Source organism: Manacus candei, unplaced genomic scaffold (genome assembly GCF_025592945.1).
Source record: "Manacus candei isolate 608988 ecotype Guabito, Panama unplaced genomic scaffold, ASM2559294v1 h1tg000119l, whole genome shotgun sequence".
NCBI classification, from domain to species: Eukaryota; Metazoa; Chordata; class Aves; order Passeriformes; family Pipridae; genus Manacus; species Manacus candei.
Window position 1 is genome coordinate 1,368,284 of NW_026138167.1, and position 13,840 is coordinate 1,382,123.

Sequence of the window (13,840 nt, forward strand, 5' to 3'; positions counted from 1 at the left end):
TTTAACTGGAATCAGGGGGGAAACAAAGTTGATAAAATTTTTCATTTAGTTTTTATTCTTACTTTTGGTTCATTCATACATCCACATTAAATTACCCCATAAATTATTCCTGTGCTGCACTAAACATATCAAGCAAAAATGCTGGCCATTAAAATCAGTACTAAACACAGTTAGTTTCTAAGACTGCAACTATTACCACGTGAGCAGAATTATTTTTAATGATATATATCCGTGTATGAAGAATGTATCTACGATTAAAGGCTGAATATGTATTGTCAGCAGTCAAGAGCTAAACTATTAATCACTGAAAAAATAAAATGGAGGAAAAAGGAAATGAATCCCCAAAGCAGAGAGGCCTGAAGCAGTGGCACTGGTGACCTGAGCAACCAAACAGCATCAAAAGAGGATCTCCCAGGTGAGTGAGGAGAACAGACAACCCCATCCTGATGGGGAGTTTTGGCACAACCTTAAATATTCAAGTGAACTCCAATTTTTTTTGCTTCTCTGGAGTTCCTACTTTCAAGAGTGAGGTTAATCTAATGAAAACACAAAATGCTTCTGCATTTAATGGAAAGACTCTTCTATAATAATACAGAATGTGTCCTTCTATGCCCCAAACTATGTCCTTTCTAAAAATTATCTGACTGACTTTCAACCATCTAGTTTCCTATAGTTAGTAAGTTCCTTATAAAGACAGGATAATAATACCAACAATCATTAAGTTTTAAAAACAGGAGGTTATATAGTTTTGAAGAATACATAGGGAGAAAGGATTGGTAATAATCTTGTCCTGGTGCATAAGATTCAATGTGAGATTTAAATGCAATTTTTAAAAGCGTTTTTAAACTTAGGAAAAGATACAGAGGTTCACACCATGCTCTTGGAGCACAAGATCAAGTTCAAAATGAAGCCTTTTTCTCAAGGAATTATATGAAAGGCTGTTAGAGTAAGATTTACAGTGATGGGAACGCTCTTGTTTTCAAGTTGATTGAATAAATCAGTGGTGGGTTTTTTTGGAAGAGAGACAAACTTCTAGTCTTCTTTCCTCCTAAATAAGAGTGCACAGAGACAGGATCTCAGGTCTGCAGGTCTGTAGCAGATGCTTTTGGTACAAAGTGATCTGCTTTAAGCACACCTGATTCCTGAACCATCACACTGTGTAATGTCACATCCAGCTTCCCAACGAGCCAAATGCTGCTGAGAGCCAAAGCCACTGTCCCAGTCACTCTCCACTCTGATTTGCTGACATATGTGGTGCTCATATATTCTCCCCAACCCATGATTTTATTATCTGGTACAGTCAGCAAAAAGTTTTTGGTGTCCTTTTATTTGCACAGGGACATACTCATCCTTCTTTGTTTGATTTGTAATTATTGAGATAAAAACATCAGGATTTATGATATCTTGGAAATGCCATGAATTTGATGACACTCATCTGTTAATGTGCAGGCTCTCAAAAGGTAATTCCTGCTGGGTGTCTAAAGTCTCTACAGGATGAGAGATAAAGATGTAAATAGCTCTTGACCAAATGCCCTCCCTGGAGTCCTAAACAAGAAGGATGAGCTTTGCAAAGTCTTCCAATCATAACCAAGCCGAAAGAATTGTCCTTCCCATTTTAATAATTCAGCTGTAATAGTAGCTAAAAATTGTGGCAGGCTGGTAAGAAAGCTGTTCTTTCAACTGAAGAGAAGGATGGAAATAGTCAGGGTGGTCCAGGACATCATCCAGATGAAGAAAGCAAGGAGTGCTGAGCAGAGGAAGAAAAAGTCCTTCAGTACAAAATGCAAACAGAGGTACCAAGAGGAACAAGCAACCAAAACCAAGCCTGAAGCATCCTATGCACGAGCCACTGGCATTAACTAACAGAGCAGGCCGAGTACTGCAGCTCCTGCTGGAGGGCAGATGGGGATGTGCAGACTGATCATCTGAAGGACTCAGCCCAGACACAGCTGGCTCAGCTCTGGCTCAGGCACACTGTGGGCACACACAGATTCCCACTGGGACAGGCAGGGGCACATGGGAGCCTCCTGAGCAGGGAGATCTTCTGTTTGAGTGAGCTGGACATGGTCCCCCAGGAGGGGACTCCTCTCACAGTCTCAGTTGCCTTGGGTCCCCACCCTACACATGGCCATGCACTGACTGGGATGCTCAAAAACAAGCAAGGGGAGAAAGGGGAGAGAAGAGTCTTCACCTTTAAACCTATAAAGGTTTAAAACCTAAGCTCTCATTACGCTGAGTTACTGAGCATCCATAAACTCCTATGGGTTTATATCTTTAACAGATGCATATGAGTAACCAGGTAAAGGACTTTGTGCTATCAAAACCTCTGCTTGCAAACATCACCTGTCCTTTACAAGATGCCACTTACAGAACTCTACATGACTATAAATTAACATTCTTTGTTATGCCTATATTATTATTTAGCACATATGTATTTGTCATTCGGTCATAAACATCACCACTGTTATAGTTACGGAAAGGTTTAAGTTTTGAAATATTTAGATACCATTTAATAATAAAAATCACTGAATCAATCATATCACATAGTTCTATGATTTCTCATATTGTAATCTCAACTTTCAACTGTTTTGTTTAACAGCAGAAATGGGCTGTTTATAAATCTACCAAATTATCAAAATAAACCAGAAGGAAGGTTCTTTGCAATACTCAAGAAAAGTCAAGAAAACCCCAAAATTAAGAGAGATGACTTACTAAAGTGTAGGTCTATGTATTGTTAAATGCTAAGCCCGTGCTGCCTCCACAGAGCTTTCTACTTTGTCCAAGCCTGTATATGTCATTCCCACATCTGTGTCTCACACAGCAAATAGGAACTAACTACAAATGGCCTTTAAATCTCAATGAGTAGTATTTGAAAAGTAGGAATGAAACACAATTTGTGCATTGGACAAATACAAACTAAGCCATTTCTAATGCAATTTTATCCACCAATGAATTGCTGATTAGACAGATACAAGGCTTTCCTGAACACAGACATAGCAATTTCATGAAAATAAAATTAATTTCTCAGGCAGAACTATGAAAAACAAATTAATTTTTAATTTTGGTGCAGCTTCAAAAGTCTGCATTCACATCCATTTACAGAAGTGCATGATAAAAGTTCTCATATCATTGAATAAATGCCTTTCAGATTTTAGGTCTGTGAAATCTGAGTTCCATAAGAGTTAAACAATTGTAGAGAATTCTAAAATTAATAACTTTGAAATGTCAAACCAAGCATAGACTTAACTACAAGCTCCCTGTGCAGTACTAAAGCAAACTTGGCCAAAAATATAAACAACAACATATGCAATGTGATGGCATATGTACTGAAAAAAAAAACCAAAATAGCTAACACATACATACATTCTTTATACATTCTGTATACATTGCTTTGAATGACAGAGAAAATATAGAGACTGAAAGTGAGACTTGCAGCTCAACATGTTCAGTTTATCAAAATTAGATACAAAAGCAATTGATTCATATTATTACTTATTTTAAGATACTAATAGCTGGCAAAAATAATCAGACACAAATAAATTAGAATCAACACGTGTGTGTATATACGTATTTTCTTAAATCTCCTTGTTTCTCCATTTCAAATCTGGAATGGACACTTACTGAAAGATATGTGTCAAGCAAACCAGAGAATTGTCTTAGTGAGACAGTGAGACAAGAAGCTGTGCTCAATAAAAAGCTCAGTGGAAGAAAACTGCAGGGATTTTACCAGCAGGATAGGCAGAGTATAGAAACATCAGCTGAGCCCACATTCAGGACAGCTCCTGGCAATGCAGAAAATCTGTATGCAATGTATAGATTTTTCAGCTATTTCTACAACAGTGTGTATTTAATTCACCCATTTGTTCCAGGATGAAGAACACATATATTGTGCACAATAATGTCCTGCTACATCCACAGCACAAAGCAAAATGATTAGTATGTTAAGATAATTGGATAAGGAAGCAGAAACTGGTATCCTTGATTAGCTACAGGATTGTGAAATTGAAGAAATTTCCCCAAAAAGAGGAATAAAAGAAACAGTATTAGCAATGGCTCTGAAAGAGAGATATCACTCCACAGAAGCATGATGTGAACATTCAGTTTGAGCAAGTTACAAAAACAGAAATTGTGAGCAGGTCAGAAAGAGTGAAGTGCTGTGGCACCACAGGAGAACTGCTCAAAACCTGTGATTACATGGAAATGAGGGTCTACACTAGCAGGGTTTTTTTGGCTCAGCTTTCACTATGACAGTCACTTTTGGGGCTACAAACAACCAAACCTCTAAAGTTCTGAAAAATATTTGTGCACACCTGTTTTCCAACTTTGATTGAAACTACAGGCCTCATCATTGCAAGCCCAGGTACAAACATTCCCTGCAGCCTTGTGCACCACGGGGTGGGGGGTTGCTCTTCTCAAGATTACTTTGAGAAATTCCTGTGTAGGAGGAAATCATTTGGGCTAGATGCATATGTCTATTAGCCTGTCAGAATAATAAATTGCTTATTGCTTATCTCTTTGTAAGTATGATATGAATTTATAAATCTACAGAAATGAGAAGTTCAACATAGAAAAATTCTGTATTTATTTGGAAGCATTACCCTTTATAATAAGGAAAATAAGTAACTCTTCTGAACCACCTCTCATATGTAGGAACTCTTTTTCCAATTTTAGCAATGCTCTGTCAGCACAATAAGTGACAATCTGTCCTGACACTGCCAAGAAAACCTTCTCATATTCTTTTTCAAGAAGACCGTCAGACCCAGACAGACTCTGGGCTAGAATGAGAGGCTGATCGAATCAGTCAGACAAAACAGAGGGCTCCTAAATATAGCAAGCCTATGCTGATATTCCTAGCAAGGTGTTCCAAGGTTTTAGTACATATAACAGGTGACTGGGAAATTCTGCAGCACTGTGTGTGCCTCTGTGTTAATAATGTACCACACCTTGTTACTGAGACATGAACAAAGCCAACTAGTACAAAATACCTTCAAATATCAATGATGTCTTTCCACTTTTAAGCCTATAAACCTAAACCATCTACAAATAAATAAATAAATAAATAAATAAATAAATAAATAAATAGACAGAGTTATTTTTCTGATATGGCTTCTGAGATATTTTTCAACATAGTCATTTGACTCCCATAGTGTGAAGTTCACATAGGCAGATAATCACTGGGCCCCAAAAATATCTCTGGTGTCTCTATCACTTTACAATAAGTTCCTTCAGACTAAACTTTCCTGCTTTGCACATTGAGCTAAGAAACTCTTACAACTACTTTCAGGCAGCTGAATATGACAGAATTGACCTCCCTTCCCTCCCTTGCACATAAACATTTAGGGAATGACTCTTAAAACACAGCAATCTAACAAGTTTTTAAGGCTTTTGTTGGAAACCCCTGCCTTAGTATAATCTATGGTTAGCTTATCATGAGAGTTGACTTAGCAAGAATACTAAGAAATACCTGTTTCCATGGACCAGAGTTCTCTTTTTATGACTGGTTCTTGCCTTAAGCAGTGAACATAGGAAAGGGCTGTGTCCCAAAACCTTACCTTCCAGTAAGTCTCTTGCCAGACCTGGTTCTGCCCCTGTGGACCGAACAAAGTCTGACAGGACTGCATCCATATCAAGAGTCATGTGCTCATCCAGAGGTGCTGCCAGACATGCAGCAGCAGCAGGACTCGCTGGTGGGCTACAAGGAATCCATCTGCCAAGGAGAGACAGGGGTTAGAATGTACTCCAACGTGATGTAACCCACGTTGTTCCTCTCTTCCCCAAACAAGACTATTAAAAATGCTAAAACATTCATGTTACAGCATATTAAAATAAACAGCATTTATCATCCCTCTCTGCCTTAGCCCAGAAGCTGTCCATCACTCATACTGAAAGGTTTTCTCTATCTTAACATTTCATATTTTTATTGATTTTTCTTATGTGCAGCTTGTAAATAATCCTGCAACTTGAAGACTCCAGTTCAGCCAACCACAGGTTCTGTTCATTAAAGGCACAATCACCACATCATTGTCACTCCTCATAAACTGAGGTTTAGCAAGTATTTAAATGCCTGGCTAGCCTAGAGCCCTTCTGCCTTCCTAATACTAACACAGACACAACAGAGTTTAGGATTTGTGCTTTTATTTGCCTTGTCAATACTTCTGTCCTTTATATATTCTCCACTGTCCTGGGTCTGGCTGGGATGGAGTTAATTTTCTTCGTTCCTTCTCTGGAGTTGTGGCTGCAGCAGCACTGATAACAAACACATCAATATTGTATCTCTGGGGCAGTGCTCACACAGCCACAGCCCTTGGCAGTGTCCTGCTCTGCCCCTACAGTGGCTGGGCTGGGGGTGGGCAAGAGGCTGGGAGGGGACACAGCTGATACTACACTAATTTACAGGGCTTATTTGTTTTATTATTTTATTCTCTTTCAGTGCTGTAGCTGCTGAGCAGTTGTGACTGTGTTTATGAGCAGTCTGGGGGGGGACACCCTTACCAGGGAACTCTCCTGGGGGCACCATCACCCAGGGACCTGTTAGGAAGCAGATCATGTGAATATGACACAATGTCTGGCATGGGAATTTTTCTTGCCAAATCCATTCATAACAAAAATACATCTGCTCTACTGCACTTTGTACCTACTTTTTTATTCCTGAAAACAGGAAACCCTTACCTCTAGGCAGTGTTCTCTACAAATATCAAATAAAAATTAAAGCAGGCATTACAAGAGTAGTTGATGCCAGTCAACCTATTAAGACTGCTGGAATTTAAAACACAGTTATCCTAAAGGTATTTCTATATTTCTACCCTGCCTACACCACTGCAGAAACAGTGCAAAGCAAACAGGATGAAGTTAAACAATACACAACATAAGAAAAAGTGCAGGTTTTACTTTCATATTTGTTATTCATCATTGGTCAAAGTTTACCTTTGAACATGAATTGGATTTTTCCTGTTAATTCCTCCTCATAGGTTCAGTTGCAACTTTATCCTGTGCCAAGGGTAAGGACTGACATGGAGATTTCCTACTGGCAGCAGATGATGTTGGTTGGCTCTTGATTGCACCACAGCTACAGAGAAATACACTGTGAAAGAAATTGGAAACCAGTTGATTTCCCTGTCCCCCAAATGAATCACAGTCCTTTCCTTCATATGCAATTACCTGGTTATATTAACCTTAAAAATGGAACACCTTTGCTTTCTTAGAAATTGCCTTTTTCTGCAAGTACTTATCCCTGCTAGAATGCAAACCTTCTGCCCCGGGAGGATGAGGCCCTTCTCAGCCTCATCCACGAGGACTGGCTGCTAAACCCAGCTTACTCCAACTAACTAAAAGTTTGTGGGCTATAAAATCACAGAATTGTTAATGTTGGAAGGGACCTTTAAGATCACAGAATCAATTAGGTTGGAAAAGACCTCTGAGATCGAGTCCAACCTTTGACTAACCACCACCTTGTCACCTACACCACAGCACTGCCATGTCCAGTCGTTTCCTGAAGTTCTCACCTCCAGGGTGGTGAAACATTTATGCTTTTATACTATTTACACAACTGTATCATTATGTTTGGGCCACATTAGGATAGCAGGGGAGGTGATCTTTTCCTCTCTATTCAGCCCTGGTGAGACTCATCTGAAGTATTATGTCCATTTGTGGACCCTCAAAAGAAAGACATGGACATACTGGAGTGAGTTCAGCGAAGGGTCACAAACTGCACTGGATCACCAGGGCACAAGGGAAACACTCCTGAACTGTAACATAATCAAGATGTAGTAACAGAAGGAAAGCTGGAAATATTGAGGGGACTAGTTAAAAAGAATTGCAGACACTCTGGGAAGAGAACAACTTTAAGGGATTATGGCCAAACTCAGCATCTAAGCTTTGTAGCAACTGAATCTGTTCCAACACAAATGCAGGGCAAAAATGCTACTTTTATTTTTAAGAAATACTCATACATATATGCACTGTACTAAACAGATGACGAGAAACTGAATACAACTAATTAGTGACTAGGAGAAAGAATGAAGTGAATCTTAGCCAGCAGGACAGAAACATAAGGAACATGCTAAAGGAACCTTCCCCAGATGATACAAAGCACTGGTGGATTTGAGATCACAATCAGAAGTGACTCAGCAGTATAATGACTGCTAATTTAAAATGCACCAGCTGGGCACCCAAGTACAGTCACTGTGTGTGGGGGTAAACTGCTCATGAGTTTGGAAAGCTGAGGTGAATATCAGCCTGAAGGAGCCAATTCATGAGTTGTCTCAGTATCAGCATTACTTCAGTATTTTCAACAGTAAGAAAAAGACATCCTTTTAAGAGCAGAAGACAAGACCAATCTCTGCATTTATGACATCACCATTACCTCAGAATTACCTCATAGAACCTACACTCTGGAAGGAAGGAGCAGAGTTGGTAGGATCTTCCCTGTATGCATGTGAACTAACACTGTTCTTTTCCCCTAAGGAAGTTGTTTGCTCAGCTCTCTAGAATTTAGATTTAAAAAAAACAAAACAAAACAAAACACCCCCCAAACCACCAAGAACACAACCCAGCAATAAAAGTCTTTAAAAAATATTATCTTTGCCAGAAAACTCCCATTAGCTGTGAAACCCCACTCAGATAGAATAGTAAAAACTACTAAGCAAAAAGAGAAAATAAACTGTAAAGGAGGCAGTGAGTCAGGAGGCAGATGGTTCTCAGACTCACTGTTCTCCCCAGATGAACAGTCTCTCCTCACCTAAAGAACCACCAGCACCACCTTTGCTCTCCATGGCTTGTCAGAGCATTAACACAACTCACACTTTCCATACCCACACTTGTGGATGGTTGTGTTTGATCCCTCCCTTATACCCCCCTCAACAAGCATCACTCCTGTGGGTCACACTGTGCACACACAGATCCCTGCAGCTCTCACTGCACATGTGTCACACGTGACACACACATGTCAATTCAAGCTGAGTGGAAACTGAAACATCTTGAATGTCACAACACACGAAGACCTTGGTTTTCACTTTCTTTTCTAGCCAAATTTCTTCCCTAAATAATTTCTTATTTATACAGTGCAAATACAAGAGGCAGTGAAAGGGGATAATTTGTTGCATATTATTAAAAAAAAACCTTTTGAAAGTATTTAAAGAGGAGCTACTGATTACTTTGAAATGTTAAGATGGGTTAACAGGCCTTGAAATCAATTTAATAGAATCTCGCTTATATTTGATCTTTTCTTCTCCTTTAAGCACCTCTCTCAAAACTGAGCCATGCTTGGAAGCAAACAGTCTTCACCTGAATCTAAATTTGACTTCTTCAAAATCAAATAGCTTCACCCAGTTAAACAATATGAAGATATTTTTTCTCTAAAGAAGCACAGAGATGTACAGGGTATCTATAACTAGTAACTCATAATCAAAGAAGCAAAAGCAAGGATGTTGAAACAAATCCCACCCTGTGCATCCAGAATACAAGCAGCTGATAAAACCCAAGTGAGGAACAGAAAGAAAACAGCACATGAACAGTGCACAGATCCTCAGGAAGACAGAATGACTAAACTGCATCCGAGATCTTCCATAGTTTTCAAGGGAAGGATGAAATAAGCACCATCAGGGAGATGCCCACTCTCGGTGCTTGAGGAAGCTGATGGAGAGACACCCATGGACTGCGTTAAACCAGTTCCTCCAGTTTGTTCTCATGTCCCTGCCCTGTGACCAGGCCAGTGCCCACTGACAGCCCTGATGTCTCAGTTGCCCTGGCCACAGACAAAGGCGCTCCTGGGGGGGATGTTCAGCAGCTTGAGCTTTTGGCTGGGAAGGTAGAAAGGCCCCATTTGTGCACAGTTCCAGACTTTTGGAGTAATTCTGTCTGACAGGCCACATTTGATGGGCAATGCCATAATTCTACAACCTGGACAATATTATGAAATTGAACCAATGCATTAAGTAAGACCATTTCTTCTTAGGGAAACGTTTAAATGTTTAGAGTTCAGGCTGTGGAATTTCTCATTCTTTTCTGCAGGCAAAAAGGTATTTACCTACAGTCCCACAGACACATTCTTTAGTAAGCCAAAGAGTTTTTATTTGGTTATTACATTCCTCTGCTCCACCCTTTATTAGGTTTCATGGCCAGGCTTTGCGAATGAAGATTTGGGGAGGGCTCTACCCACGTCTGTTGCAAGCACACTGGTGGTTAAAAAGGCCAATATGAGACAGGCATGTCCGGTTGCAAAAGGCACAGCAGAAAGACTCCTTAGGTGGTAAATTCTGCAGGGCACGATTCTTTCTGCGTTGTCTTTTCCCCTCAAGAGTGATCCTGCTGCGTTCTCAAAGGAAACAGCAGCGTTGTAGATGGTGTGTCTCCAGACCTCCCGACTGGAGGCCAGAGTAGACCAGTTATGGTGATCAATATGGCCCAGGCTGAGATGTTGTTTCAGGCAGTCCTTGTATCTCCTCTTCGGGGCTCCTCTCTTGCAGCAGCCAGTGGCAAGTTCACCGTAAAGCAAGATCTTAGGGAGGGGGTGGTTGGTCCTTCATCCTGGAGCCGTGCCCTGCCCAGCACAGCTGTGTTCTCAGCAACATGGCCTCAATGCTTGTGACTGCTGCTTGTTCTAGAACAGATGGATTGGTCACATCATCTGACCAGTGGATGTTTAGGATTGTACGGAGGCAGCGTTGATGGAAGCGTTCCAGGAGATGCAGGTGGTGGTGGTAGATGACCCAAGATTCAGATCCATATAAGAGAGCAGACAGCACAATGGCTCTGTAAACACTGATCTTTGTACTTTTCTTCAGGTGTTTATTTCACCAAACTCTTTTATGAAGCTTTCTGAAAGCTCTCTATGCCTTTGCTAACCTGTTGTCCATCTCTCCATCAATCTTACCATCCGAGGAGATGAGGCTGCCAAGGTAATTAAACTGCTGGACTGATTTGAGCTCTGATTGGCCAATGGTGATGTGGGGATGATGGAAGACTTCCTGAGGTGCAGGTTGATAGAGAACTTCAGACTTCCAGCCCAAAGAGCTCAGCAGCCTCAGCAAAGCAGGATGTTAAATGCTGCAGAGCTGCTTCTGTGTGGGCAACAAGGGCGGCGTCATCAGCATAAAGCAGCTCCTGGACAAGATGGTTTAAGGTCTTGGTGTGGGCCTTCAGTCACCTTAGATTGAATAGGCTTCCATCAGTACGGTATCGAATGTAGATCCCGTCCTGATCATCGAGGTCTGCCGTGGCCCTTTGGAGCATCCTGCTGGAAAAGACTGTGAATAGGGTAGGAGCGAGAACGCAGCCTTGTTTCACACCATTAGTTATCAGAAAGGGTTCAGAAAGTGCATTGCCATATCTGACTTGGCCGTGCTGATCCTCGTGGAGTGAGATGATCATTTTAAGGAACTTGGGGGGACAACCTAAACATTCCAAAATCTGCCACAGACCTTTTCTGCTCACAGTATCAAAAGCCTTGGTGAGGCCAACAAAGGTTACATAGAGACCTTTGTTCTGTTCCCTACACTTCTCTTGCAGTTGTCTGAGAACAAATCCCATGTCTGTGGTGCTCCTGTTGGCTCTGAAACCACACTGGCTTTCAGGTAGAATTCCTTCTGCTATAGCGGGTTTTAGTCTGTTCAAGAGTATTCTTGCCAGGATTTTGCCAGCAATGGAGAGCAGAGTAATATCACAGTAATTTGAACAGTCTGATTTAATACCTTTTTTCTTATACAAAGTGATGATGACTGCATCACGAAGGTCTGATGGTAGTTCACCTGGTTCCCAACAGCGCACCACAAACTCGTGGAATTTAGCATGGAGTGCAGGGCCCCCATGTTTCCAGACTTCAGGTGGAATTCCATCAACCCCAGCTGCCTTGCCGATTTTCACCTGCTGTATGGCCTTAAGGGTCTCTCCTAAAGTGGGGGCAGTATCCAATTCATACTTTACTGGATGTTGTGTGATGGACTGAATAGCTGAGTCTTTGACTACATGGTTGGTACTGAAAAGAGTCTGAAAGTGTTCAGACCATCGATTCAGAATGGAGGTTTTATCTGTTAGAAGCGTTTGACCATCAGTGCTGAGTAGAGGGCTTTGGACCTGGTATGTAGGCCCATATGCTGTTTTCAGGGCCTCATAGAATCCTTTGTGATCACCCATGTCTGCACATAATTGAGTTTTTTCAGCAAGATCGATCCACCACTTGTTCTGGATGTCACGGAGTTTCTGTTGGAGCTTGCTGCATGCGAGACAAAAGGTTGTTTTTCTTGTGTGACAGGATGGCAGTGCAAGGTGTGCTTGGTGGGCGGTTCTCTTCTTCCTCAGCAATTCCTGGATCTCTTGATTGTTTTCATCAAAACAGTCCTTGTTCTTCTTCAAGGAGAACCCTAAGGATTCTTCGGAGGATTGCAGGATGCTGTTTTTAATATGGTGTCAAATTGCTGCAGGAGAGGAATCTGCAGAATCTGTGGAATGGTTTTCGAGCCTAGTTTGAAGGTTTGCCTGGAATCTGTCTCTTACTGTGGCTGATTGGAGATTGTTAACTTGGAGTCTCCTCCTTGGGATACTGCCCCTTTTAGGTTTGAATTTGAGATTGAAGTTGAGTTTACAGTGCACAAGCTGATGGTCTGTTTGGCATTCTGTGCAGGGCATCACATGGGTATGGTGGACATTGCAGACATCTCTCTGTCGCACCAAGACATAATCGATGAGGTACCAATGCTTAGATCTGGGGTGCATCCAGGTTGTCTTCAGACTACCTTTCTACTGAAAGATAGTATTAGTGATGGTGAGCTGTTGCTCTGCACAGAATTCTAGCAGGAGTCGACCATTATCGTTGCAGTTTCCAACACCATGCTTGCCTAATATTCCTTTCCAGGCTTCAAAATTCTTACCTGCTCTGGCGTTGAAATCACCAAGGATAATGATCTTATCCTCTGCAGGAACCTTTTGGGTAAGGTGGTGCAGGTCAGTGTAAAATTTATCTTTTTTGGCAGGGTCAGCTTGGAGAGTTGGGGCACATACACTAAAGAGGACGATGTGTCAGTTGTTGTGTAGTGGAAGGCGTAGGGAGATAATGCGGTCAGAGTGACCTGTCGGCAGATTTTCGAGTTTAGGAACAATGGAGTTTTTGATCATGAAGCCAACTCCTGAGAGATGTTTTTTGGTTCTGGGCTTCCCTGACCAAAAGAGTGTGTAACCAGCACCATGTTCCCTGAGGCTGCCTTCCTTGTGAAGGCGAACTCCACTGAGAGCAGCAATGTCGATGTTGAGACGAGCCAGGTAACACTTTGCCAAATGTTCATATATTTGATAAAAACTATTAAGTGAAAAGCAATAAACAAGCAAGTCCAGTAGGGAAGATTGGCCTAGGAGGAGAATATCAGCTTTAAGGGAGGTGGTAGAAGCTGAGGGTAGAAGTGTTGTGCTGACAGTCCATAGCATGGTCATTTAAGAAAGTGGAGATGGGGTATTTTTTTGCTAACTGTAAAATTTGCTCACTGGTCTGAAATGTACTTTTTCCCTCATATTCACAGGGAATGACCTAAATCAATTCTTTCTCCTCTTAGACTATGCTCAGAGAATGACAGTCAAAGCTAAGGAGGATATTTTAATTCGATTAATGAGGTGGCAGAAGATAAGTCTACAGTAATATCAATGCCCCACCTAAATCCAAATATAAGAAAACAACCAACCAACGAAACCCCAGTGCACAGTCTGTCAGAGAGCTGGTGCTATTCTAGCTATCACATAGGAAGTTCTGTGTGAAGACTATCTGGGTTCCAGGTACTTCACAAGTGAAGATTCCTCACCTCTGTGTGAAGAAACTATCTGGGTTTTAGCTGTTGCTCCAGAAGGTGATGGGTCTGTG

The 13,840-nt window shown here is 41.3% G+C and overlaps 1 protein-coding gene across 7 annotated transcripts in view; it reads right to left on the reverse strand.

Moving 5' to 3' along the window:
* The window catches only part of OTUD7A (OTU deubiquitinase 7A), a 121,772-nt gene that overhangs the window by 43,055 nt on the left and 64,877 nt on the right, over window positions 1-13,840 (reverse strand). For all 7 annotated transcript variants that reach the window (XM_051770486.1, XM_051770492.1, XM_051770490.1 and 4 more), the window contains 2 exons: window positions 6,925-7,081; window positions 5,553-5,707 (listed from right to left, as the gene is read on the reverse strand). In XM_051770486.1, the coding sequence (XP_051626446.1) occupies window positions 5,553-5,637 (85 nt within the window). In that variant the 5' untranslated portion in view covers window positions 5,638-5,707; window positions 6,925-7,081. The remainder of the gene's footprint in view (window positions 1-5,552; window positions 5,708-6,924; window positions 7,082-13,840) is intronic.